General features: G+C 33.0%; 1 protein-coding gene across 13 annotated transcripts in view; it reads right to left on the bottom strand.

The window, feature by feature from the left end:
* The window catches only part of CCDC102B (coiled-coil domain containing 102B), a 376,391-nt gene that overhangs the window by 19,007 nt on the left and 332,282 nt on the right, over positions 1–25,102 (bottom strand). For 11 of the 13 annotated variants that reach the window (XM_063716943.1, XM_063716941.1, XM_054538070.2 and 8 more), the window contains 2 exons: positions 16,021–16,124; positions 14,827–14,874 (listed from right to left, as the gene is read on the bottom strand). In XM_063716943.1, coding sequence (XP_063573013.1) covers positions 14,827–14,874; positions 16,021–16,124 — 152 coding nt within the window. Of the gene's footprint in view, positions 1–14,826; positions 14,875–16,016; positions 16,125–25,102 lie in introns of those variants that run through there. The other 2 variants (XM_063716949.1, XM_054538060.2) reach the window with 2 other exon arrangements.

Raw genomic sequence — 25,102 nt, 5'->3', positions numbered from 1 at the left:
ATCAAAGCCAAGTAGAAAACCTTTAACACGTTGGGTCTGAAGTCAACTATTTATGCTGTATATGCTGAAGTAGTTCATATTCTTTTTCTTCCTTGCCAAGAGTTCCTGTCAGAACAGGAGGAGAGAATTGCTTTGGCAGAAAGGGATAGAGAGCAAAGGTGGAAAATAGAAACCACTCATGTGGCGACATAAAAGCTGTCAACCAAATGAAGTACACTCTTCTGAATTGAAGGGCAAAGAAAAACTAAAAGTAGGACAGAAAGCAGACAAAGTAGGGACATCTGTGGAAGACTGAGAGAAGAGAAAACCAGAGACCCTCATGGTGCTGAGCTGGGCATGTGGGTTCTGCCACTTTCTGACAGCAACCCTGCGCTCTATTCACACCCAAAACATTGCACCCTGATAGTTTCCAGTGCTGCTGAAGTGCTTTCAGCTTTTGCAAAGTTTAGAGGGTATTTTAAAAGAAGAATGTAAGAAACCATTCAAAGATGGCTAAAATGGTGCAACCAAATCGCTACACTTTAATGCCAGCAGCTGGAACAATTTTATTCTCATCCCCAATATCTGTGACTCACTGTCTAAATTGTCAAGGAAACTCTCATTTTTGCTATAAGTTTAAGCTTATCAAATTTTCTGTATTCCATTTGAATCACAGATGATCACTAGTAAAACAAAATTAAATTGATGCATAATAATGTAGGCCACTTGACCTGAATAAATATCTCCTCGTACAAGGAGGGGGAAAAAGACAAATAGTTAACAGAATTTTTTTTTTAAAGAAAGCAAGAACATTTGCTCAAAGAGAAATGATATATTAGAAACAGAAAGGATACAATATTGTTAGGGTTCAGCATAAAGTAAATATTTGGAGAAAATTTAAATTTGGATCTTGTGTGTGTATGTGTGTTTAATTCTGTTAGGCATCATCTAAGATGCAATGTAAAATGACATTTATAAGGGAGGCATGGGATGTGGTAGGGAGAGGGTATGTTTAGTTAATGATGAAAATGGAAGAAAATAGCTGTCTAATATTAGATAAAAGATAAAACAAAACCCATAAAACATATTTTAAATTTTTCTTGAGTGCAGAATACTAGCAACAATAAAGATTTAACAAACTTTAAAAGTTTTCCCAAAACTCAGAGGGAAAAAACAATCTGAGTTTAAAATGCTTAAGAAGAATACAATTGATACACCAAACAAAAAGTGACAGCAGCTGTATTTAGCCCTTCTGAAGGAATAATTGATGATCAAAAGGTAGAAGGAAAACATAGAAAAACAAAAATACATAAGACATTACATTGTATTTAAAAATCTTCCTCAGAAAAATGGAAAGATTTGAACATAGAAATCGAATGTGCTTTTCACAATTACATTAAATTTATTAGCCAATATTTATATTAAGACATATTCTGTTCACATTCAAACATAAGAATAAAACAATTTTTAGTAATTTGGCAGAAAAAAAGAGGATATTTGCAATGGGAAAAACTGATGGCAGATATTACTTCTGTAACACTGAGATAGTGGAATGATGTTCATTGATGGTAATATTTTGTGAACCTAGAATTCCATACAATCCAAGCAGTTCTTCACTTGTGAAAGGAATGGTAACTGCTTATCATTCTGGGTGAAAATTACTAATATATTTTACCAGATTACTGATAAAGGACCAAAATTAAGAGGTCACTTATAGGAAGAGCTAGATTAAAATGTCAATAAATTTTTAAAATATATTAAGAGCTAAATAAAAATACTTATGCCTTCATTTAAAAATTGTTACTATCAAACACATCTTATATGTATGGTCAAAAAGGAAAGATGCTAATCTAGGCCTAATTGTCACTAAATAAGTTGATAAACATGAGTTGGGAATATGATTTTTACTAAAAGGTTAAACACATACACACACAAATAGGCTTCAATAACCTGAGAAATGACATAATCTGAGGACTTAAGAATATGGAAATCATGGTATAGATTGACTATTCATGAATGTCAAAAATATTTATTAATTTAAAAATAAAGCATAATAGTTACAAACTGAAAATCAGGGTAAATGAATAAAATGTATTTAATAACACTATGAGCTTTTATCTCCAGTTCTACATTTTAATCCATGTAAATTTAGAAGGGCAAGAACAACAAAGGCAAAGAGTAAGATAAACCTTCATGTAGGGGAATATTTAAAATGTAATCTTATTCTTGACCTTAATTACAAAGTTCTAATTAAGAGATTCAAGATTTTAAAAGTAACTTAAGTGACTCTTAGAAATAATCAAGATGTATACATCAAAATGTATAAATCCCAAACCAAGAGTAGAGGGTAATATATAAAAGCAGTACTGCATAACACAATCCCTATATAACACACAGAATGCAAAGAAAACATCAAGAAATTTAAAGCCATAAAATAAAGCATATATTTATTTTATATGTACGACACTATTGTTAATATTCTAAACACTTTTTATAAAAGATAAATGCTTAGATTAACTTTACACTAAACCCACTTATAATCTGTAGAAAAGAGGCCACGGTGGGCTGGAATGATAAACTGAGACTTGAGGGCCAGCTTTCCTCATGAGTTACTTGCAGAATTCTGAGGTTGTTACGGAGGATAAAGAGTTAAGATAAAAACTTCTGCAAAGAAAGAAAGAAGTATCCAATAATCCCAGAGTATTTAAGGAAAAAAGGCCTAGAAATAAAGCAAGCAAGAGATGAGAGCAACAGAGAAAGCTGAGATTCATCCAAGGATAAATCAAAAGCTTAAGAATCATAAAGTTTAAAACCAAGAAGCAAGAAAATTATGATTGGGAGGAAATAGAAAACACAGAAAATAACATAAAAGTAACATTTACTTATCTTTGAAGAGGTTATAAAGGACACTGGAGTCATAAAACAAGAATATGCTATTATAAAGACAGAACTAGAAAGGGCTCAAATTGAAATAAAAACAAAACCTAAAAGATTTATCTAGCATGACATCATTTTTCTTAAATTGCTGATAATATACTGTAACAAAGAGGTCATTCAGCACAAAATATAAGGAGTTTAGAAATATCGGCAAGTGGAGATCCCAAGATAAAAGAGCTGTCCAAACAGAAATTACTCCTGATTATAATAGATTTTAGGAAAAACTGTTCATTTAGAATTAATTTATTCAGTAATAAAAGTATTTTGAAGGAAAAAGATACACATACATAAAAAATTATGCAACTAAATATAGGCAATGATTAAGTTCAAAAAGAAAATAATAATTAAAAAGTAACTGTCAGAACATTTAATTATAGTACACTATGAGGCTCTGCCATAAACAATCTTAACATTCTCAGGAAAATGTATTTAACTGAAAGTTTAGTATAAACTATATTGGCATGATGAGATAGAAGAGTGGTGAAAGTTGTATTGGTGTAAGAGTTCATCAGATGTAATGAGTTCTCAAGAGATAATAGAACAAGGATAGTAGGAAAAGCCTATATAGAACTTGAGGATAAGTAGCAGCAGGAGAAAGATTTAATGTATACAAGAGTAGTGTCCTTGGGAAATGATACTCTGATTAAAATGAAATACATTATAAAATTCTATGAGGTCAAATACCTCATAGTTTATAGTTTCTGAGATTTGTGTTTGCTTAAAAAGGCCTTTTCTGAAATGATTACAAAAATAATCTCATTTTCTTATAATACTTTCCTAGTTTACTTTTGTTTATAAAATTATCTTTTTAATCTACTTGGGGTTTAATTTTATATGGTTTAGTACTGACTTTTAAAAAAATTTTATTTGATTATATCTAATGTCACAGATGTAGTTATTTGTAATGTTACCGATTTAAATAAACTTGAGTAGAGGACTCATAGACTCATGTATTCTGTTCAAAATTTTAAGTAAATTCCATTATGTTGTAATGAGGAAATGAAATACTTAATATATTATGTCTTAAACACCATTTTTGGTATCTTAAATATCATGAATGCCATCATCATACCTGAATAAAATTTAGATAAATTCAGCACATATTCTACACTGTCTTTTCTACTTTCTGTCGTTTTCATAAACTTTGAATTTTAAAAACATAAAGGGAATTCCATGGAAGAGGAATTAGTAATTATTTCTAAAATAAAGGCTTAGAGTTCTCAGTAGACTACTATACTATACAAATGTCTTGCATTAACCAAGTGTCAGTAGAATAATGTAATTTAATAGAAATTGGTCTTATTTACACTTCCTCTCCAGGCCTTTTCCCATATTTGAGATTGGGGCATTTGACAACATTGCCAAACCATGGGAATCGCAGTTATAGATATCTGAGGGAAACAGGTGTACCAAGAGCAATTATATCTTCAATGAAGGAAATGTACATTGCTATTATGAACGCATTTGTGCTCTTCGATTCTGAAATTCCTGTTCTTAAATATTAATTTACACTTTAAAATGCCCTTAAAAATCGCTGAAAAAAGAAACACAAAGTTACCTTGGCATTAATCAAGAAATTTATTGAACTCTCTTCTAGTTTCTAAATATTTGTAGTAATTATTGCCACTTTTGGGGTTGTTATTGAGATAAAGCACCAACTTACAATATGAATCCTGAGTTATTAGAGCCCCTGAAATTGTTTTCACTCCTACTCTTTATGTGAAATAAATAATGTCATTTTTATACTTTCTTATTTATCTCATGTTTGGTTACTAACAACTGTATGATATGTAGGCTCAGCATGGGGGGATGATGGTGTGTGTGTGTGTGTGTGTGTGTGTGTGTAGATTGCAGCATCCAAATAAATGTATTAAAAATTCATTTTCCAAATAATAAGTCAAATAATAATCACCTGATCACAGGACTCACCATTAAAATAAAGTATCAGAGTACTAAGTTTCACTCAACAGTATAACTAAAGCAGCTACATCTTAAATACCACATTTAAGATGAGAGAATATCCTCCAAAATATATTTTATATACAGGGGAATTAAGTTAAAGACTTATATAAAAAAATTATATTCTCATTCAAGTGTAGTATTCTCTGAGCTTGTATCCAATCATTCACAGATTAAATAAGCAAGCGAAGGGGAAGTGATGAAATCTGCTATTGTGCAACTGAATAATATGCCTAAGGGAATAGTATTGTGTTCATTCACAAAATTATTATTTATAGAGCTGAATACTATTATCTCACTATTTACCCCAAGTTACAGCTTAAGGTCAAAATAATTTTTACTTCTATGCTTTAAGTTATATGCTTCCACTTAGTCATTTCTTCCAAAGAGGACAGCCCAGCCCAACATCTTTCTCTAAATAAAATCAAATTTTATTTTAACAGTCAAATTGCAGAGATGTTAAATGCAAAAGAACCTTAATTCCTTCTAACATCTCTTTTTGGGAAGTATTTTCAAACCTATGAGTCATGTCATTCTTCTTGAGATCTTATTTTTGTTTGTGGTGAGCAGATCCAGAAAGTATGGCCAAATTTTATTAGAGAATTACATATCAAATTTAGTGAATAAATTTTTAAAATATTAATATATCAATAGCCATTGGAAAATTTTATATTTGTGTATTTTTTATCTTTAATTGATTCTTAATTTAAACCTCATGACATAATCATGAAACATGCTGGTCTTCTTCAAAATGGTACAATTAGCATACGCTAAATTATGGCTGCAAGCTTATAACAGGTATTGCTATCTCCATTTTACAGTTGAGAAGATAGAGACTTCAAAAGATTAAATGGTTTGCTTAAATATCTTATATATATCTGATGGTTTCCAACCAGTCTCATCTATAATTCTGTCAGGTTAATCAAGTAGAAGGTCTTTTCTAATCCCTAGATAAGCATGTGATACTTAAGAAAATAATGTATTCACTGAAGCCACTGTTTCTCACTTGTAAAATGGAGATACCATTTTCTACCTCGTAAAGCAGGTAGGACGGTGTGGGTCATACAGGGAAGAAAATGAGAGTCACTGTTAATATTATACTTGTGCTTCAGCAGTCTTTCCTTATACCATTAGCTTTTATTATATGGTTATTCTTCAAATTGTTTCTAATACATTATATTCTCTTCCTTTAGGACCATTTTTAATTTCTCCTTGTCTTCTGACACAAAATAACTTAGAATTATAGATTTTCTATGTCTCTGTTTCTTTCTCTGGGTCATCAGTGTGGCTACTGAATAGCTTATTTAGGAAAATCTCTTTCCAGCATTACTTGTTTCCATGGATTGGTGCCTCACTCTGATAATTATGGTTCAAGTTGGACTTAGCATTATTTTTTCCTAATAGAGTACATTCAACTATGAGCTATGTTCCTCTCTTAAATAGATTTTTATAGGTCCAAATAAGAACATTATTATATTCAATATAGAAATTGTTTTCCTATTTAAACTTTCCAAGCCATGATTGTCAAAAATAATTATATGGGTCTGGTAGAGTTTGCTTTTGAAAAAAGTCTCTTTATTGTTTATTAGTTTCTTTGATAAATATCATACATAAAAGTATTAAGTACATCACAGAAAATTACTCTTTTATAACCAACAGAACTGTATTCATGGAAATTAGAAATTTTCAAATGTTTCTTCATTAGTTATGTCCATAAATAAACATAAAAATTTGCCTTCATTTAAATATATAGAAACCATATATTTAGATGTGATTTCAGAAAATAGTACTAACTTTGCAACAATATATAATGGAGAGAAAAATGGAATATTTTTGCATTTATTTCTGTCATTTCTGATTTTTTTTCAGCAGTGTTTTGTAGTTCTCCTCATAGAGGTCTTTTAACTCCTTTAGTTTCATGGATTCCTAGGTAGTTCCTTTTTTTCTGTGTGGCTTTTAAATGGGATTCTGTTCTTGAACTCATTCTTGGCTAGAACCTATTGGTGTATAGAAACGCTTCTGAATTTGTACATTGATTTTGTATCCTAAAACTTTACCTAAGTCATTTATCAGTTCTAGAATTCTTTCGTTGAGGTCTTTAGGGTTTTCTAGGTATAGAATTATATAATCAGCAAAGACAGATAACTTGACTGCATCTTTCCCTATATGGATGTATTTTATTTCTGTGTCTTGCCTGATTCCTCTGGGTAGGACTTCCAGTACGATGCTGAATAGGAGTGATGAGAGTAGGCATCCCTGTTTTATTCTGGTTCTCAAGGAGGATGGCTCCAGCTTTGGCCAATTCAGTATGATGTTGGCTGTGGGTTTGTCACAGGTGGCTCTTAGTATTTTGAAGTATATTCCTTTGATGCCTGTTTTTCTGCCTCTGTTGAGGTGATCGTATATGAGTTTTGTTTTTGATTCTCTTTATGTGTTGAATCACATTTATTGATTTTCATACATTGAACCAACCCTGTATCCCAGGAATAAAGCCTACTTTATTGTGGTAAGTTAACTTTTAATGTACTGCTGGATTCGGTTTGCTAGTACTCTGTTAAGAATTAATTCTACCAAAAAGACATGTGCATCCGTATGTTCATCAAAGCACCATTTCAAATAACAAAGACATGTAATAAACCTAGGTGCCCATCAGCAGTGGGTTGGATAAAGAAAATGTGGCACATATATACCATGGAATACTACACAGCCATAAAAAGAACAAAATCAAGGAACTATATATCCATGTTCCTTGCAGCAACATGGATGGAGCTGGAGGCCATTATCCTAAGTGAATTAATGCAGGAACAGAAAACCAAATACTTGATGCTATCACTTATAGGTGATAGCTAAACATTGAGTATGCATGGACACAAAGATGGAAGCAATAGACACTGTGTACTAGTCAAGGCGGGTGTGCTGAAAGACTACTTATTGAGTTCTATGCTTATTACTTGGGTAATGGGATTATCCATACTCCGAACTTCAGCATCACACAATATACCCATATAACAAACTGCACATGGACCCCTGAATCCAAAGTAAAAGAAAAATCATACATGTTCTTTAGAAACAAATCATGTTAGCAAAATAAACATGTATTAAAATCAGAAATAATTGATTTCCATGCACTCTACTCCAACTGGTGTGATGAACCCAAAGTTGAGTCATAGTAAGGAAACTTGCACAGTTACCAAGACAAGAATTCTGTGGAGATTATCTCATTTCTCACACCAATCACAGGGTATCTTTTTATCCCTAAGAATATGGCACAGGCCAGGCCAGGCCAAGACACTGAAGGCCTTTGCATTTTGGAAGAAAATGTGCACTATTTTGTGTATATATATATATTAGTTCAACACTAATCTTTGAAGTCTGTGTACCTGTTTCTCTTGGGTATGCAGACAATATAGTATTTTCAATATTTTGATTTAAAATAAACTAACACCTCCTTTCATTCATATTTTATTAGCCTTTGTAAGAGCTGTGTAATAAGATAGGCATTACTGAAAACAAGAGAACACACAAGGCAAACTAGTTTCTATATATATTGCTTCACTTTTTACAGTAACCTATGGTACTCTGCAATAAAAATTAATTAAATGTTTCCAGTTGCAATATATGTTTTTCTTTATTTTGAGCAATACAAACTATGCTTAATTTACTGTAGTTCTATTTTGAAATGTATATATTTGGGAGTTTGTTGGTATAACGATTAAATATTTTACACAAAGTGTTATTTTAAAAAGAATATTAAGGATTTCTTCTTTCATGTGATTATGAATATTCAATCTAAGTTAAACATAATATTTAGATTCTGATTTCCTCTTATGCTGGAGTTTTCTGATGTATATAATTCTAATGATTTTCCTTAAATGACAAATTAGAAATTTAAAGATAAAAATTTAACTATTGAGATTACCAGTTAATGACTATAGTTTTATATAACAATGTTGTATAGATGACACTTTCAAAGTCTAATATATAAATGTCAAGTGTGTGAAGTCAGTATTGTTATTGTTACTATAAATGATGCTTTACAGAATGCAAATAATTTTTCAAGATATTTCAACAAAAGAAAATATACTCAATGTTTAAAGGTTAAAGTAGTTGAAGTCAAGCATCACTACAATTTTACAATTTTTGTAAAGTATTTCCAAGATTTATTTAAAAGTATATTTTCCTTTTGCACATAAATTTTACTTTCTAAATTTGGTTGTTTCGAAGGAAATAATCTCTTGAAAATTAGAATACAAATAAACCGATATTTGTTGAATGTTTATTAATACCAGATGCTATTATCAAGGGTTTCACATCAATTATTTCATTCAATCTTTGAGGCAGTTTTACATAGTTTCATTACAAATGACACACTCAAGGTCACAGAGATGATAAATAGCAAAACCTATCTTCTGATTTAGCTGGAAGAATGTGTGCAGAAGCAAAAGAATATCAAAAACCTTACTAAACAATTCACATGATCTCATTACATTAAAAATCAATGTAAGTTGCTAAAAAATGAAAAAGAAACAACACACAAACATAAATCTCATGGCCCCTATTTTATATTAAGAATAGCTTTCCAAAGGAGATCAGGCATGTTCAGGGTGCTGTGGCCATAAATCGAACCCCTGAACAGGCCAATATTGAGCTCCAAAATGGAATCAGTATTTAAAAACTTATCAACAAAAAAGAGCCCTGGACCAGATGGATTCACAGCCAAAATCTTCCAGACATATAAAGAAGTGCTGTTACCAATCCTACATAAATGATTCCAAAACACTGAGGAGGAAGGACTTTTCCCTAACTCATTCTACAAAGCCGCAATACTCTGATACCAAAATCTGACAAAGAGACAGTAAAGAAAGAAAACTACAGGGCAATATCCCTGATGAACATAGGCACAAAATCCTCAACAAAATACTCGCAAAACAAATCCAGCAGCACATCAAAAAATTAATTAGCCACATAAAGTAGGCTTTAATTCTTGGTTGCAGGGCTGGTTCAACATACTTAAATCAATAAATGTAATTTACCATGTAAATAGAATCAAAATAAAAAATCATATGAGCTTCTCAATAGATGCAGAAAAAGCTTTTGATAAAATCCAACATTGCTTTATGATAAAAACCTGCAACACACTCAGCATTAAAGGAACATACCTCAAAATACTAAGACTATGAAAAACCCACAGCTAACATCATAGGGAACAAGCAAGATCTGGAAGCATTCCACTTAAAAACTGAAATGAGACAAAGATGGCCACTCTCATCATAGTGAGATTTCGCAATGTAGCACTGCAAGTTCTAGCCAGAGTCATCAAAAAAGAGAAAGAAATAAAAAGCATCCAAATAGGAAAAGAAGTCGAATTCTCTCTCTTTGCTGGTGATATGACAGTACACCTGGAAAGTCCTAAAGACTGCCAAAGGTTCCTAGAGCTGATAAATAACTTCAGTAAAATTTCAAGATACAAAATCAACGTACAAAAATCAGTAACATTTCTATATACCAATAATATTCCACCTGAGAGCCAAATCAAGAACCCAATCCATTTAAAATAGGAACAAAAAAAGGAAATAGTTAAGAATCCATCTAAACAATTGGTAAAAGATCTCTACAAGGAGGACTACAAAACACCAAAGAAAGAAATCACAGATTACACAAATCAAAAAACTTTCCATGCTCGTGGATTGGCATATCAATATTGTTAAAATGTCCATATTGCCCAGTGCGATTTATGGATTCAAAACTATGCCTGTCAAAGTACCAATATCATTATTCACATAAATAGAAGAAAACACTTCTAAAATTCATATGGAAACAAAAAAGAGCCCAAATACCCAAAGCAATCGTAAGCAAAAAGAACAAAGCTGGAGGCATCACATTACTGGACTTCAAACTATACTATAAGGCTGGAGTAACCAAAACAGTATGGTACTAATACAAAAACAGACTCATGGGTCAATTCAATAGATTAGAGAACCCAAAAATAAAGCCACAAATATACAATCATCTCATCTTTGACAAAGTCAACAATAACAAGCAATGGAGGAAGTAATCCCCATTCAACAAATGATGCTGGGATAACTGGCTAGCCATATGCAAAAGAATAAACCTGGATCCCTACATTTTACCATATAAAAAAATTAACCCAAGCTGAATTATGGACTTAAACGTAAGACCTCAAACGTAAGAAAGAAATGCCATTCTGGACACTGAGCTTGTTAAAAAAAAAAAAAAAAAAAAAAAAAGTATTACTAAGTCCTCAAAAGCAAGTGCAACAAAACTGAAACTGACAATGGGGACCTAATTAAACTAAGAAAATTCTGTAAATAAAAGAAACAATCAAGAGGGTAAACAGACAATCTACAAAATGGGAGAAAATATTCACAATCTATGCATCCAACAAAGGTCTTATATCCAGACTCTATAAGAAACATAATTATATAAAAGCAGCAAAAACCAAATAACATTAAAATTGAACAAGTTAAAATTTGCCCAATTAAATGAACAAATTATCTGAGTAGACTTTTCTCAAAAGAAGATATACACATAGCCAACAAATATGTATAAAAAATGATCAACATCAGTAATCATTAGATAAATGGAAATCACAACCTCAATGAGATACTATCTCACACAAGTTAGAATGGCTATTATTAAAAAGACTAGAAAAAGCAAAGAAAAGAAAACCAGGTGTTGATGGCAAGGCTGTAGAGCAGAGGGAACACTTATACATGGCTGGTGGGAATGTAAATTAGTTCAGCTGCTGGAGAAAGCAGTTTGGATTCTTCTCAAAAAACTTATAACAGAGCTGCTATTCAATCCAGCAATCTCATTTTTGGGTTATATACCCAAAGGAAAATACATCATCACACCAAAAAAGACACATGTACCCATATGTTAATTGAAGTACTATTTGCAACAGCAAAAGTATGGAATCAACTCAGGTGCCCATCAATGGTAAATTGGATAAAGAAAATGTGGTACACACACACCATGGAATACTACACAGCCATAAAAACAGAACAAAAGCATGTCCTTTGCAGCAATATGGATGCAGCTGGAGGCCACTATCCTAAGCAAGTTAATGCAGGAACAGAAAACCAAATACCACCTGTTCTCACTTATGAGTGGGGACTAAATACTGAGTACATGTGAATACAAAGATGAAAATAATAGCCACTGGGGACTATTAGAGCAGGGAGGGCGGGAGTTAGGTGAGGGTTGGAAAACAACCTTTAGCTGCTATGCTCATGAATTGGGTGATGAGATCATTCATACAGCAAACTTCAGCAATACACACCTTACCCATGTAATAAACGTGTATATGTCCCCCCTGAACCTAAAAGAAAAGCTGGGGAAAAAATAACTTTCCATTAAATTTGAATTGTTTATTTGCAAGATGGGTATGGGTGGCAATGGGTATGAGGACTGAGGTCTTCTTTGAACCAGGACTTGCTGCATTGTGCCATTTGTGATAACTGGTCTGCAATAATGGATGCCAACAACTCCTAGCTGTCCGTATACATGCATGTGGCTACTTCCATAAAGCCACAGCATTAATGTCCCCTTGTCTTGAATCTGGAACATCCCTATAACCTGGTCTAACCAATCGAATCTGAGGGAAGTAGCTGTCTGACTCCCCAGCAATCCTCCTGAAAGCCAATATCCCCATGAAAATGCTCAAGGCTGACTCCTGAGTATTGAGAGGTTACTTGGGACAAGGGAGAGGCCCAGCCAGCAGCTGTATTCCTCACCCCAGATGAGGTATCAGATAAGAGACTGAAGTCATCTTGGACATCCAGGACCCAGGAGATCTCCTAGTAAAATGCAGCTGCAAGACTCACCCCATGGGTTGAGTGGAAGCACTACCTAGCTAAACCCAGAAAACCAACAGAACAATGGTAAGCAATACAAACATGTTTTAAGCTACTAAGTTTCAGGGTAATTTGTTTTGTAGCAGTAGATATCTGAAATAGAAATTGGTACAGAAATGCAATGCTGCCATAACAAAAACATAAAATATGTAGTACTGGTTTACAAACCATGGACAAGTGGACACCGAAAAGGCAGTGAGGGGATTCATGAACGCTGTAAAAGTCACAGAGAAATTATTACTGGAGGCTGGACAAATAAAGGAAATTCTGACACATGCAACATGAATAAACCTTGAGGACATTATGCCAGGTGAAATAAGCCAGTAACAATAATAAAATACTATATGATTCCATTTATATGAGGTATCTAAAGGAGACATATTCCTAGAAAGGGGCTGAGAAGAGGAAAAATGGGAAGTTGTTTAATGGGCATAGAATTTTCAGCTTTATGAGATGAAACATTTCTGGGTAATGGTAGCATAACACTGACTATACTTAACACTACTGAGCTGTACACTTAGAAAGCGTAAGGTGGTAAACTTATGTGTTTTCTAAAAAAACTCTATTGATCGTCTGTCTGTCTCTATCTCTATTTATCTAATACATATATCAATCTCTATCCTATCTATCTATCTATCCATCTATCTATCTATCTATCTATCTATCTATCTATCTGCCTGTCTGTCTGCCTGCCTATCTATCAGTCAATCATCTATCTATCTATCTATCTATCTATCTATCTATCTATCTATCTATCATCTATCTATCTAAATTAACAGGCCTCTATTTCCCCAGCACACCATGGTAGGCAGGATGTCTGGGAAGAGAGTGACTCAGAAGGCAAAAGGGTCATTTATTCTGCAAAAAGGATGAGTAGGAGACAAGCAGAAACCTACAGGGTAAAGCTCAAATTCACTTCTACCCTCCTGGGAACCAGCAGCCATTTAAGTAGCATAAAATGCAACCTAGAGTGACTCCAGCCAATATCACATACAGCAAAAGAACCACCATTTTGACCACAGCCAACTCACAGAATCTTGAATTATAGAAAATCATTGTTGATTTCATTAAGTTTTGGCATTGACTGTTGCACACCAAGATATACCTGAAACAATATTTAGTTCCCAATATTTTGAAAGAAAATCATTGAAGCAAATATCTTTCTTAAGCCATTATCTGTACAAACCAAATGTTTACTATGCAACTTCAACCTTGAATCAAGATTAGTCTTCTTCCAGTATGTTCTTTCATAATCCTGTCCACTTAATCTATCACATCTCAACTTCCTCATCTGGTTTATGAGGATAATAATAATCTCCATTATATATGTGTTATGAAGATTAAACAAGTTAATATGCCTAATACATCTAGACAATGCTTTGTTCATAGCAGCCCTGGAAGGGGTAGTCATCAATATAAGTCTGTACTGAGATCACTGAGGAGCTGCCTCATTGTTCTATCACAATAGTGGAACCCTAGAATAGAAAAGAGAACATGATATAATGTGAAAGTATAAAAACCCATTCCTCTTGGGTTCTGAGATTGTCAGATAAGCAAACCTTTAGAAAAGAGCCCCATTTTCCCCTTTACGTGTTTTTATCTAGAGATTGTGTTGTGTACAAGAAACTATAGAAGTCTAATGTTGAGGGATGGTGGCAGGGAGATTTGTTTTCCACTTGCATTTAGGATCTTGAGAGGAAGACGCCTTAACAGTTGCCCCACACCCACTTGGGGCACAGCCACAGAAAAGCAGAGAAACATGGTCAGGCAAGGGGAACCCTAATATTTAGCTTCTCCAAACTGTATTTGGTTCTCACATGGGATTGTGACTGAGATGAGACCTTGACCTGTGGCCCATCCTGAAGGCTCCATCTGGGTGAATTGCTCAGTCAGTTGGTTGATAGGGGATATGATGGGATAGAGGAGGTCACACCAGAAAGCACTGAGACGGATCCAGTTCAACAGGAGGAGTGTTAAGCAAAGAGAAGGAAGTTCACATTTAAGCATCAGAACCGAGCAAGAGTACCCAGAGACAAAATGGACTTCATTACTACACAGCCTAGCAAACACTCACCAGTGTGCACCTGAAGGTCGGGCCTCTTTGCCCCCCAGTGCTGAGTTCCTGTTAGTCATACAATCGCCCATGTTTGGAAGAGAAACAGGGAAAAAGCAAAGACTCAGTGAATGACAACGCCTTTTACAATGAGAGACTCTGACAAAAGTGGTCTTTATTCAGTAATGAATTAGTAAGATTTCATTTTTTTTTTGACTAATCAATGGAGGGGGAGATAAGTAAAACCAGTATGTTATTGACTGAGTTAAATCTTACAAGTTGCCTTCAGTTGAAAATAGGTATGGAAAATTCTAAGTGTCTTTTTGTTCAAAATAACATTTTACCTTAAAAACTAAACTTAAATATGAAGCAATAAACTATAATGTACATAAAAGTTTTAAAGAAATATTCACATAACCACAATTTCCTAATTTTCTCTATTCCCACTACTCAAAGGGAAACCACAGCTTAATTTTGGCCTGATTTCTACCTAGATACTACTTTGCAATGCTGATGCCTTTCCATGATTTTACTGTAGAAATGTCTATCCAGATAAAAGTCAAAAGTCCTTCTAGTTTCTCAGCGATGCTTACAGCCTGTCTTAGATTCAATCATGGGTTATCTGTTACTTTAAAATACAAAACACTTTTTCTGATTCATCTGCTCACTTCCGTTTTATACGAATAATTAGAAATGATTTATAAAATTATATAAGAAATGTATTGTTGCACCTCTAGAATGATTCATTTTTGTTAATACAATCTGCCATCCCCACCACATAGACAAAAAACACGTACATAAAAGTTTACCAATTACTTAAACAAACCAGTACTTTTACTTCAAGTCAATGGTTTTCTTGTTAATGACCCAGCAACTTATATGGTTTTCAACTTACTTTTTCTTGCCAATATTATAACTCTTTCAGATTTTATGTAAAAAGTATTCTGAAAGCTCTTTTTGACTTTCAAAATATTTACACATCTTAGAATTAAAGTTGTTTTTAAATGACATTTAAATTGTCTTTCTGAGAATATGCAATATTTGTTAGGCAAAAATTAGAAGAAGTGAAGAAGCCCATTAATTTGTGTATTGTCTAAGTTTTTTTCATTAATATTTCTAGTTCATAAAAACAATTTTACTGATATTTAAGAAAAGGATATGGAAATGTCTTTAAGGCCCTAATCTTTAATTCAGCATATTTTTTGAAAAAATTACCAGTTTTGCAAGTGCCTGAGTTCAGTCTCTAAGTTTTCATTTCTTTCTTTCTCTTCATCCAGAGACCTCTGGAGCTTATGGATCTGACTCACGGAATCATCCAGCTGAAAGCGAAGTAGAAAATGCTTTAGTTAGGCTCAAGTGTTCTATAGTATATCATGGTGGCTATAGTAAATAACATCTTATCATATTCTTAGAAATTGCTAACAGAATAGATTGTAAGTATTCTCACCACAAAACTATAAGTATTTGAAATAGTACATATATTAAGTAGCTTGATTAGCTATTCTATAATGTACACATTTAGCAAAACATCATGTTGTATACCATAAATATGTACAAATTTTACTTGTCAATTTAAAAATAAAATTTAAATTAAAAAACATGAGGATCCATTCTATATAAGACACAGTTTTCTATCTCCATCTTAATAAGAAAAGCCCTTAATGAGAAAAAAAAAAGTAGTTGAAATAAAATAACCCTTTAAAAACAAGGTATATTTTTGTATGACAGTAACTTACCAGTAGTGTATGTGTGAGTTTCTTTTGTATATGTGCATAAATAAATGAAAATATTCATTTATTTTAATAGAGTTAATGTACATATTCAGTAATAAGCCTCAAAATGATCTCTGAAATATTTGACAAAATCCTTTCTATGTAGCCACTCTTCCCCCATTTCCACTCTTGCCTCCCCTAGCTATAAGTCACTGAACTATAACTTGTGTTTTTCATTTCCATGGTTTTGAACAAAATACATATGTGTGTATACATATTCACATATACATATGCTAAGTATATATATATGTGAAATATTTATATATATATTATTGAAAATGTATCATTTTAATTGTTTTAATTAAAAAAGGTATTTCATGCTATATGTAATATTCTTGCTTTTTAAATCCAACAGCTAAGACTCATCTATAGTAATGTTTCATCTGTGGTCTCTTTGTCCTCTCTGTATTATAGCACTGCATTAATATGCCATGACATATACACCTACCCTCCTTTCTGTGAGTATTTATATTGTCTCCAGCCTTGTGATGCTCTGAACATTCATATATACTGGGTCCCTTGGTATCCACAGGAGAATGGTTCCAAGACCTTCTGCAGATTTCAAAATCCCCATATGCTCAAGTCACTAATATAAAATGTGATAGTATTTGCCAATAATCTATGCATATCCTCCTCTATATTTTAAATTATCTCTAGATTACTTATAATACTTAATACAGTATATCATATATATAAATGGTATATGACAAGTTGTTATATTGTATTGTTTAGGGAATAATGACAAAAATCTGTACATGTTCAGTACAGATGCATTTTTTAAAAATATTTTTGATTAGTGGTTGATTCCAATAATGTGGAATCCATGGATATGGAGGGCCAGCTGGATAGATATATAGTAATGCACCACATAATGACTTTCTGGTTAATAATGGATGCATATAAGGCAGTGGTGCCATAAGATTATAATGGAGCTGTATAATGGAGTAGGCTGTACCATCTATATCTATGACCTTCACACAAAGATAAAATTGCCTAATGATGATCTTTTCAGATTATATCCCTATTGTTGATACACACGCACACATACACACACACATACATAGTGATAACAGATGATAGACAGATATAGATGTGATTCATCTGTGACAAATTTTCTCTTGAGACATGCCTAGGAGTAGAATCACCAGATTATACTTGTTATAATACTAAATTTCACAAGGTAATACCAAAATGTCTCCCAAAATTGTTCACTAATTTAACTCAATAATTAGAAGGGATCCAGTTAAATCACATTTTCATTAACTCTTGATGTGACTTTTGAAAACTTTTTTCAATCCCTGATCAATAATTATGTATAATGTCTCTTTATATTTTTATTAGATTAACATTTTTCTCATGTGTGTTTATTCAGGCCTTTTGCTTGTTACTCTATTTTGGCATTTTTCCGTTTCTTTTTTTCTGTATATATTCATGTTATAATGTTAATACTATTCCTTTGTTGGTCATAAGAGTCCCAAGTATTTTTGGCAGGTTTATCACTTTTTTTTCATTTAAGAGGTCATTGGTTTAATCATAGTTATTTTTATTAAATTATGAACTATATCAATATTTTTTCTTACAGTTGGGACTTGTACTTCAACTATAGAAAAATGTTATTCTGTATTTTCACTATTTTTTTTCATGTTTTACACTTGTCATTTATGTTCTTGATCAAGCAGGAGTTAATTTTACACATGACATGAGGTAGAAATCCAATTTTATTTTTTTCCTATACAAACACATTTTGAAAGGTATATAAGTGCAAATATTGAATAGACTTTTATCAATTGATCTGACATATCAAATCTGTCATATGTCAAAATTCTGTATATATGATGTAAAAAGTTTCTTTTATAAAGTCAGATAGCAGACCCTTGCTTGGATAATTTATTTGGTCCTGCACATGGTCTGAATTACTATAGCTTTCATTATAAATTTTTACATACAATAGTAAAAGATTCCCTTTCCCAGTTCTTTTTACTCAGAAATACTTTGATTATTCTTGATTCTCTATAAATTTCAAAAACAGCATAGCAAATTTCATGAAGAACTATACTTGTATTTAACCTGGAGTTTCATTAACTCTATGGGATAACTTAAGTATATTTGACATTATTTCAGTATTTAATGTTTTTTCCCAAAACACAGTGTATTTTAAATTTTACTTAGGTCATCCTTAAAGTCTCTCAACTAAATATTATAATTTTCTCCTTAGAAGCTTTGCAATTTCATCTTAGGAGATTTAATTTTATTAAATTTAGTTTTAGGAATTTTATATCTTATGACATTAAAAGTAATATTTTAAAGTTATTTTTCCAAAAAATAAAATAAAATGTATTTTATAAGTTTTGTTGTATGTGTATAGTAAGTAAATTGCCTTATTAGGCCAGGAAAAGAGGTTCACATCTATAATCTCAGCACTTTGGGAGGCTGAGGCAGAAGGATTACTTGAAGCCAGAAGTTCAAGACCTGCCTGGACAACGTAGTGGGACCCCATTTCTCAAAGAAAACATAAAAATAGCCAGGCATCGTGGCACATGCCTGTAGTCTCAGCTACTTGGTAAGCTGAGGCAGGAAGATGGCTTGGGCCCAGGAGTGCAGGATTATGGTGAGCTATGATTGTACCACTGTACACCAGCCTGAGTGAAGAGCAAGACCCTGTCTCTAAAATAAATAGTCTTATTAACAGAACATTTGTTTTACTGAAACACCTAGGTAAACATTCCTTGGTTTTCAAAAAATTAGCCTTTTTTTCCTTGATTGAAATAAGGTATTTTAAAATAAACTCCATTTTATTTTGAAATATATCTTTAAGCTTTGAAATCAATTAGGGTTCATATTACAGTTTTCCCATGTGTGTCTTATAGCAAGTTTTATATCCACAGAGTCTAATACTCTCCATCTTTAAAATGGTTGCACTTATAGTCTTGTTATGAAGATGAAATAAGATAACATTTATAGATTGCATTATGTGGTACTGGACATGAAGCATTTAGCATACGTTATCTAACCTAAACTTGTTTTATTAGAAGGACAATGAAAATTAATGTGAAATGTAATTATGGGTACTGCTATTATAAGTGATTCTTGGCTACACAGTGAAGGCTCTATCATGACTAGGAAAGTTAATGCAGTAAAATGAGCACTTAATTTCTAAAGTGCGGAAGTCATCTTAAAGGCAGAATATCCCACAAGGCAAAAATAGAAAGAGCAACACTTAATCCAAGGTGATGACTAAAATGAAGCAGAAATGATAGATTCAGAAGGTTTTAGAAGTTTTCAACAAGGGTGATACGCGTGAGCATCTCATCTTATAGAAGTGCTATTTTGTCCTGTATACTAACAAATTGAAATTATGCAAACATTGTGAGTTGAATTACAATGAATCTGTCTGTAATTTGCTCCTTCAACTCTTGGCTCATAGACAATATCAAGGTTTTAGAAATGCAGATTTAAGGCCGTGCGCGGTGGCTCATGCCTGTAATACCAACACTTTCAGAGGCCAAGGCAGGTGGATCACTTGAGTGAGGAGTTCCAGACCAGCCTAGCCAACATAGTGAAACCTTGCCTCTACTAAAAATACAAAAATTAGCCGGGCATGGTGGCAGGCACCTGTAATCCCAGCTACTCAGGAGGCTGAGGCAGGAGAATTGCTTGAACCAGGGAGGTGGAGGTTGCAGTGAGCCAAGATTGAGCCACTGCACTCCAGCCTGGGCAACAGAGTGAGACTCCCTCTCAAGAAAAAAAAAAAAAAAAATGCAATGCAAATTTAAGCAATGGACCCTGACATACTCTGAATAAGCTGAGAGGTCTTGGCTTTGAACTGCTCTTTTTAGGAAAAAAATCCACAACAAAAAGTATCTTACTCGAGTACTATTAATTGTGTTTTTCTAGGTTAACCATTAAAATATTTTAAGAAGTATTTTATTTGCTAAGTGGCCAGGTTGTTTTCTTCTTGGCCTTACTGGGGCTTCCATGGGGTGGGTCTGTGTGGTTTTATTCTCCTCCCTTCCACACAGTAATTTTTAGCACCTTTATTCTTCCAATTGAATATTTTACAATGTTGGGGAATTTTCCACACATGTTCAGCTTCCAGACAAAAATCTTACTTTTCCCTTGAAGTAGATTGCTGATCCTTAGCACTAGAGAATAAACCAATAATTTCAGTATTTATTTAAATTCCATGTTAAAAAAAACAGGATGAATTCATGTCCTTTGCAGGGACATGGATGAAACTGGAAACCATTATTCTCAGCAAACTAACACAGGAACAGAAAACCAAATACTGCATGTTCTCACTCATAATTTGGAGTTGAACAATGAGAACACATGGACAGAGAGAGGAGAACATCACACAGCAGGGCCTGTCAGGGAGTAGGGGACTACGGGAGGGATACCATTAGGAGAAATACCTAATGTAGATGACGGGTTGATGGGTGCAGCAAACCACCATGGCACGTGTATACCTATGTAACAAACCTACACGTTCTGCACATGTATCCCAGAACTTAAAGTATAATTTAAAAAAAAAAAGAAAGAAAATCTTAAAACCTTTGATGATTGTAACATACAGTAATTTCAGATTTTTTTAATGTTACATTTTTACCTAATATTTACAATGAAAAATATAATTCAATGAATAAACCAAGAGTTTAAAAAAATAAATAAATAAAAAGAAAATAAAATTGCAAGAAATATCAATCCTTCTCTATACAAAGTCAAACCACCGCTAAAGATGAACCAGATCCCAATTGATTGATCTCTATACCAGGGTTATTAAAGTGAAATCAATTTAAATGTTAGAAATAATTATATAGATTTAAGCTGTTACTCTTCCCAAGGGGTGTGGGGGAGGTGAGTTTTTTTTAAGTATCCTGATGGAGAAATGCTATTCTGTAAACTCTTCTCATCAAGTATTTATGCTTACAGAATGAACATTTTGTTAATATATATCATAATGAACTCCCAAATAATATTTAGTCTTATTTCTGAATTTCAAACGTTTAGACATTTTTCAGTAATACCCACATTTCGTTGCTATCTATAATTCCTAATTCATACAGATGGCACAAGTTTACTTTCTTACCATAGAAGTTTCCCCTTGTATCAAACTCACATATATTTGTTGATTTCACTTTTCTTAGTTTCCATTTTCTATGGAGAAACCAGAATGTTCAACATTCATGCCTCATTAAAAATTTATTTTTAGAAAGATTTTCATTCTGTTATATAGGTTCAAGATTTAAAATACAATAATGTAATAGGCTAATAATGATGTTTGACTAATATTATTCTGGACCCTCAACTTATTTCACATTTTCATCTTCTCACCTGTATACATACTTGGAAAAAAAAAAAAAAACACACATACTTATTTGGCATTACAGTGCCAGTACTTAGGACAGTTCCTAAATAATTAATAGATGAATTAGAAATGTTTCTTTTTACCTTTTTCTTTGATTCATAAATTTTTAACTTCTGCTCTTTTATTTCAGATTTTAGTATTTGAATATGAATGTGGGCTATGACATTTAGGAAGTTAACTTGCAGGTATTATTAGATATATAAGAAACATTTTAGTAGTTTGATAGGAATAGCATTTAACCTGTAAGTTGCTTTGGGCAGTATGGCCATTTATACAATATTGATTCTTCCTAACCATGAACATGGAATTATTTTCCATTTGTTTGTGTCATATCTGATTTCTTTGAGCAGTGTAACTCTCATTGTAGAGTTATTTTACCTCCCTGGTTAGCTGTATTCCCAGGTATTCTACTCTTTTGGGGGCTATTGTGAATGGGACTACATTCCTTAAATGACTCTAGGCTTAGAGGTTGGTGTTTAAGAATGCTACTGATTCTTGTACATTGATTTTGTACCCTGAAACTTTGCTGAAGTTGTTTATCAATCAAGGAGCTTTTGGGAACAGACGATGAGGTTTGTTTAGATATAGAATCATGTCCTCTGCAAACAGGGATAGTTTGACATTCTCTCTTCCAGTTTGGATGCCTTTTATTTCTCTCTTGCCTGACAGCTCTAATCACGACTTCTCATACTATGTTGAATAGGAGTGGTGAGACAAGGCATTTTTGTCTTGTACTGGTTTTCACAGGGAATGCTTCCAGCTTTTGCCCATTCAGTATAATGTTGGTTGTGGGTTTGTCTTAGATGGGTCTTATTATTTTGAAGTGTGGTCCTTCAATGCCTAGTTTATTGAGGGTTTTTAAGATGAAGGGATATTCGATTTTATTGAAAGTGTTTTCCACATCTATTGAGATAATCATGTGGTTTTTGTCTTCAGCTGTCTTTGTGTGATGAATTACATTTATTGATTGCCATCTGAGGGATAAAGCCTACTTGATCATGGTGCATTAGCTTTTGGATGTGATAGTGGATTCAGTTGGTGAGTATTTTGTTGAGGACTTTTTGCATCTATGTTCATTGAGCATATTGGCCTGAAGCTTTTGTTTGCCGTTGTTGTGTCTCTGCAAAGGAGCCCAAATAGCCAAGGCAATTCTAAGCAAAAATAACAAAGCTGGAGGCATCACATTGTCCAACTTCAAACTATACCACAAGGCTACAGTAACCAAAACAGCATGGTACTGATACAAAAATAGATACATAGACCAATGAAACAGAATAGAGATCCCAGAAATAATGACACATGCATGTAACTATCTGATCTTCAACAAAGCTGACGAAAACAAGCAAATGGAAAAGGACTCCCTATTGAATAAATGGTGCTGGGATAACTGGCTAGCCATATGTGGAAGACTGAAACTGGACCCCTTTATTATACTATATACAAAAATCAACTCAAGATGGATTATAAAGACTTAAATGTAAAACCTAAAACTATAAAAGCCCTGGAATATAACCTAGGAAACACCATTCTGTACATAGGACCTGACAAATATTTCATGACAAAGATGCCAAAAGCAATTGTACCAAAAGCAAAAATTGACAAATGGGATCTAATTAAAGTAAAGACCTTCTGAACAGCAAAATAAAATATCATAAGGGTAAACAGACAACCTACAGAATGAGAGAAAGTTTTTGCAAACCATCCGTCTGACAAAGGTCTAATATCCAGACTGCATAAGGACCTTAAAAAATTTACAAAAGGAAAACAAACACCATTAAAAAGTGGGCCAAGGACATGAACAGACAGTTCTCAAAAGAGGACATTAATGCATCCAATAAGCATATTATAAAATGCTCAGCCTAATTATTACAGAAATGCAAATAAAAACCACAATGAGATACCATCTTATACCAGTCAGAATGGCTATTATTTACGAGTCAAAAAATAATAGATGCTGGCGAGGTTGCAGAGAATAGGGAATGCTTATGCATTTTGGGTGGGAGTGTAAATTAGTTCAGCCATTCTGCGAAAGCAGTGTGGTGATTCCTCCAAATATTTAAAACAGAATTACCATTTGACCCAGCAATCCCATTGTTGGGTATATACTTAAAGGAGTATCAATCATTCTACCACAAAGACATAAGCATGCATATGTTCATTGCAGCACTATTCAAAATAGCAAAGACAATCAACTTATATGCCATCAACAGTAGACTAAAGAAAATGTGGTACACATACACCATGGGACACTATGCAGCTATAAAAAAGAATGAGTTTATGTTCTTTGCAGCAACATAGATTGTGCTAGAGGTCATTATTCTAAGCAAACTAACACAGGAACAGAAAACCAAATACCACATATTCTCACATATAAGTGGGAGCTAAACAAAAAGAGCACATGGACACAAAGAGGAGAACAACAGACACTGGGACCTACTTGAGGGTAGAGGGTGGGAGGAGGGAGAGGATAAGAAAAAATACCTATTGGGTGCTATGCTTATTATCTGGGTGATGAAGTAATCTGTACACCATGCCCCTGTGACATGCAGTTTACCTATGTAAGAAACCTGCACATGTACCCATTGAACCTAAAATAAAAGCAAAAAATAAAAACGAAATATTTTGGTCCAACTATTAAAGACATTGGAGTTTGAATACAGTGTGATACTTTAAGTAAAATTTATTTTTAAAATGTAAAATTAATTAAAAATGATTCCTCAGTATAATTTCTGTTTTTGTATTAAGAATGTGTATTTATGAACAGCCTAATGATTTAGCAGAGAACATAGTTATAATACATTTAAAACCATAATTTTGAGAGTATTTTATCACAGAAGGAAATGATTAACATGTTAGTAATTTAAGTTTATTACGTTTTATTCACTAGAAAAGTTTGTATTCATTTTATCATAATCATTATATTTTTGTTGTCATTTGTCATGTTTTGATATATTGAATGCTTCAAGAATAATTTACTATTGATATATTTTAGGAACTGAATTGTGTTCCCTCCAACCCAAATTCATATATTGAAGCATTAAACCCCAATGTGACTGTATCTGAAAGTAGAGTAAGAAGGTAATTAAGGCTAAATGAAATTGTAAGAGTGGGGCCTTACTCCAGTAAGGTATTCAAATAAGAAGAGAAAGAGATTACAGGA

The sequence above is a fragment of the Pongo abelii genome, chromosome 17 (assembly GCF_028885655.2).
Source record: "Pongo abelii isolate AG06213 chromosome 17, NHGRI_mPonAbe1-v2.0_pri, whole genome shotgun sequence".
Classification (NCBI taxonomy): Eukaryota; Metazoa; Chordata; class Mammalia; order Primates; family Hominidae; genus Pongo; species Pongo abelii.
Note: the sequence above shows the minus strand (reverse complement) of the source record. Positions and strands in the feature narration are given on the sequence as shown.